This window comes from Helobdella robusta, assembly GCF_000326865.2.
Source record: "Helobdella robusta unplaced genomic scaffold HELROscaffold_5, whole genome shotgun sequence".
In the NCBI taxonomy this organism is placed as follows: Eukaryota; Metazoa; Annelida; class Clitellata; order Rhynchobdellida; family Glossiphoniidae; genus Helobdella; species Helobdella robusta.
This window is the reverse complement of record NW_008705254.1, coordinates 3,667,277-3,670,832: the sequence shown is the minus strand read 5'-3', so window position 1 is coordinate 3,670,832 and position 3,556 is coordinate 3,667,277. Positions and strand designations below refer to the sequence as shown.

Genomic DNA, 3,556 nt, shown 5'->3' with positions numbered 1-3,556 from the left:
AAAAAACTTTTTACGCAGACGTTTGTTTGTTTACCCTGAATATTTTTTTATATTTTGTTAAATCTTCTTCTCGTGATGTAAAAATGTCAGTGATGTTTTATTTATTTTTTTTTTTATTAAGCTTAAATTAGTTGTTTTCGTAATTATACAACGTGTGTGCGTGTTCGCCTGTGTTTGTGTTTGTCTTTGTGTGTGTGTGTGTGTGTGCGTGCGTGTGCATGTGCATGCGTGGGTGTGCGTGTGTCTTTGTGTGCAAGAAACATATTAAATTTGTAAATATAAATAAATTCATATTCATGAAGAATATTTTATGCTCAGTGTATCCAGTTGGCTCATCATTCACATTAACTTGAAATTACACTGGGCAACAAAAAAAATATTTTTTTTTGTATCCTTAACTTTTTTAGTCAAATTATACTAATTTTGGGGTAAGAAAAACGAAAATGCAAACAAAAATTTTTTATTAGCTCTAGTTTCTGAGATATACAACAACAAAAAAATTTTTGGTTTTGCTTATTCACAACATAGCAATATGACATATTTTAATAATATTTAAAGTGCATTTAGTTTTTTCAATAAAGATTACATTCTAACAGTTTTAAACAATAAAAAATAATAAATATAAAAAATATTATGGAATATTTTCGCGCGATTGTGCCATTTTTGCTTTCCGCCTGTATGCGAGCTCTGGAGCATCCCTACATATAAACCAACATTAATCTGCAAGCATAGCTTCATTCCAACGACCCTCATATCTTTTTTCCATTACAGAAATATCTTGGTGGGACCTTTCTCTATGTTCATCACTAACAGCTCCACAAAGTGGAAAGAAGTCTAAATGTGAGTGGAGGAAGTGAATCTTCAAGGACATGTTACGTCTTAGTTGATGGCATTTTTGCAGAAGTACTGTTAACAATTGGATGTAGTTATCATCTCTTCTGTGGCCTAAAAATCCACAAATCACTCCCTTGAGAGATTCCCAAGTTTCTTTTTCTTGCCCCTTCAAAACTTCATCAAATGCAGGATCTTTCACAAGTTCATGTATCTATGGTCCAACAAAAATACCCTCTTTTACTTTTGCATCACTTAGTTTTGGAAATTTGTTTCTTAAATACTTAAAAGCCTGTCCATCTTTGTTCCTTTGACAAAATTTTTCATTAAACCCAGCTTAATGTGTATGGATGGAAAAAGTACATCTTTCAGCAACAAAATTTTTTTCACCTTTGTTGAGATTTCTTGCAGGCCAGTCCTTTTGTGTGTAATATGAAATTTTGTTTCTATGTCCCACATACACATGAAGCAGCAGTATTTGGTATAGTCTAATTGCATTTCTAAAAGTGTGGCAATACTTTTAGGAATACTTTTAGGTCACCACAAATTTTCCATTTGTGTTCGTTATAATTGAGTTAAGAAGAGTTTTCATATTTAGGTAAATTTCTTTCATGTGAGCTGCATGGCCAATAGGAACTGATAGAAAATGATTTCCATTGTGCAGTAATACAGCTTTCAAGCTTAGCTTTGATGAATCTATGAATAATCTCTATTCACTTGGATCATAGTTCAAATTGAGACAATACATTAAACCATAGATATCAACGCAAACAACAAGGTTGTTTTTCTTCTCAAAAAAACGAAGAAGATTTTGTTGCCGTTTTCTGAAATAGGAAACTTTAACATCAGATTGGAGAAGATTCCACTGTTTTAATCTAGACCCTAAAAGTTCTGCCATTTTCAGTGACAAGTCAAGATCTCGAACGAGGTCACTTAATTCTGCTTAATTCCATCTGTGTGGTGCATCATCTGTTGACACAAAATCAGAATCATTTGATGTGGAAGGCTGGCTTTCTTTTCCTTCTTCTATTTCATTTGTGCCTCCATAAATAAAGCATTATAGATAGCCAAGAGGCAAAAAAAATAAATAAAAAAATTTTACCAAAAAATAAAAATTTATGCTCTTGAGGATAGAGTTTTGCTTTTATCTTTTGAACTAGAGCTAATACGTAATTTTTAATGTCGTTTTCGGATTCAGCAGGTGGAAATACATAAGAAACAACTAATTTTGGTTCAGATACAAAAACACTGTTGGGCAGTGTTATCATCGAAAATCAATGAGGTTAACGTTCTAAAGATGTTTAAATGTACGCGTTCCCATTCGATCTAGAGCTATATCTTTGCGTATATGTATGTCTGCATGTGTATGCGTGTGTTTGTGTACGTGTGTGTACATGTGCGTTCAAACGTGTGTTCAAATGTGCGTGTGCCAATTTATCTTGCTACGTGCGTGTGTGAATTTGTTTAAAAGGATGTTTGTGCTTTTTGAGTCTCTTTACATGCGAGCGTTTAAATGAAATAATGAGAAACCACGTTGATTTACAACAAAACCACAACAACAACAACAACAAAAAACATCAACTACAACATAAACAACATCGATAAAAATAAAATCAACAACAACAAGATCAGCAACAACAAAACAGCATCATTAAAAACAACATCAACGCCATTAACAGCAACAAACATTATTAACGTTTCTTTAATTTGCTATGATATGAATGGGACAATGCTAACATTTTTTCATATTATCATTTATTTATTGGTTTTGTTTTTTCTTATTTTTTAATCAAATTTCTTTGTGAGCCCTATTTTATAAATCATTCTATTTATAAAAACATGGTATCAATTATTTGGTATGTTGCTGTTACATAAACGTTACAAGAGCAAAACATTACGATTCAATACAACAACAATAACAATACGATAACGACACACAACAACGCGATTCGATGCAACAACAATAACGATACGAGACAAAACAACAATTCGACACAAAACATCAATCCGACACCGCAAAAACAGTGCTAAAATTTTTAACAACAACAAACCGCAAACAAATAAACAACAATACCTTAATAACAGTATTAACAGATATAACAACAATATACAACACAATCAAACAACGAGCAAGCAAAGCAGTTTGTATCAATAGACAGACAGACAGTATAAATAACTTGTTAGATGCAATTGTCTATTTAATATTTATCGGTGTTTTATGGTTTATCTCCTATTGTTTGTCGCTAGTTATAGCGTATGGTCTGCAATGCTTTGCAATCATGTTGATTGCGAACTGTTTAGTTGTTGGTGTAGGTAGGTTGGTTGGTTGTCGGTTGGTTGACATCAACACACTTGTTCATTTCAGTAAGGTTTGTCTGTCTCATACTGATACACTCTGTTTCTGTTACTGCTTTGTTATTGCTGATGTAGTTGTTGTTGTGTTGCTATTGTTTTGGTGTTGATCTTTTCAGTATTATATTTGGTTTTTTGTTTTGTTGTCGCTAATTTGAAATAGTTTAGTAACCTTCCTAAGCAATGTCGTTTGGTGTTGTTGATGGTTTTGTTGTTGTTGTTGTGATTGAATGAATATGACGTTGTTTTTGGTAGTAACAGATTAAATTTTATGGGTCAAGGAGATTTAGATGATTAATGAAATGTTGTTGTTGGTTGTTGTTGTTGGTTGTTTTTAACAGTTGCTATATCACGCAGGGCTTTTAATAATTTA

At 32.3% G+C, this 3,556-nt stretch overlaps 1 protein-coding gene across 1 annotated transcript; it reads right to left on the bottom strand.

Annotated features, from left to right (window-relative positions):
* Positions 1 to 715: 715 nt before the first annotated feature.
* HELRODRAFT_163460 (hypothetical protein) lies at positions 716 to 1,729 on the bottom strand (the record flags this gene model as incomplete). Its single annotated transcript, XM_009027320.1, has 3 exons — positions 716 to 1,045; positions 1,222 to 1,331; positions 1,549 to 1,729. 3 exons carry the CDS (start codon positions 1,727 to 1,729, stop codon positions 716 to 718), a joined length of 621 nt encoding a protein of 206 aa, XP_009025568.1.
* Between the last annotated feature and the right edge of the window lie 1,827 nt (positions 1,730 to 3,556).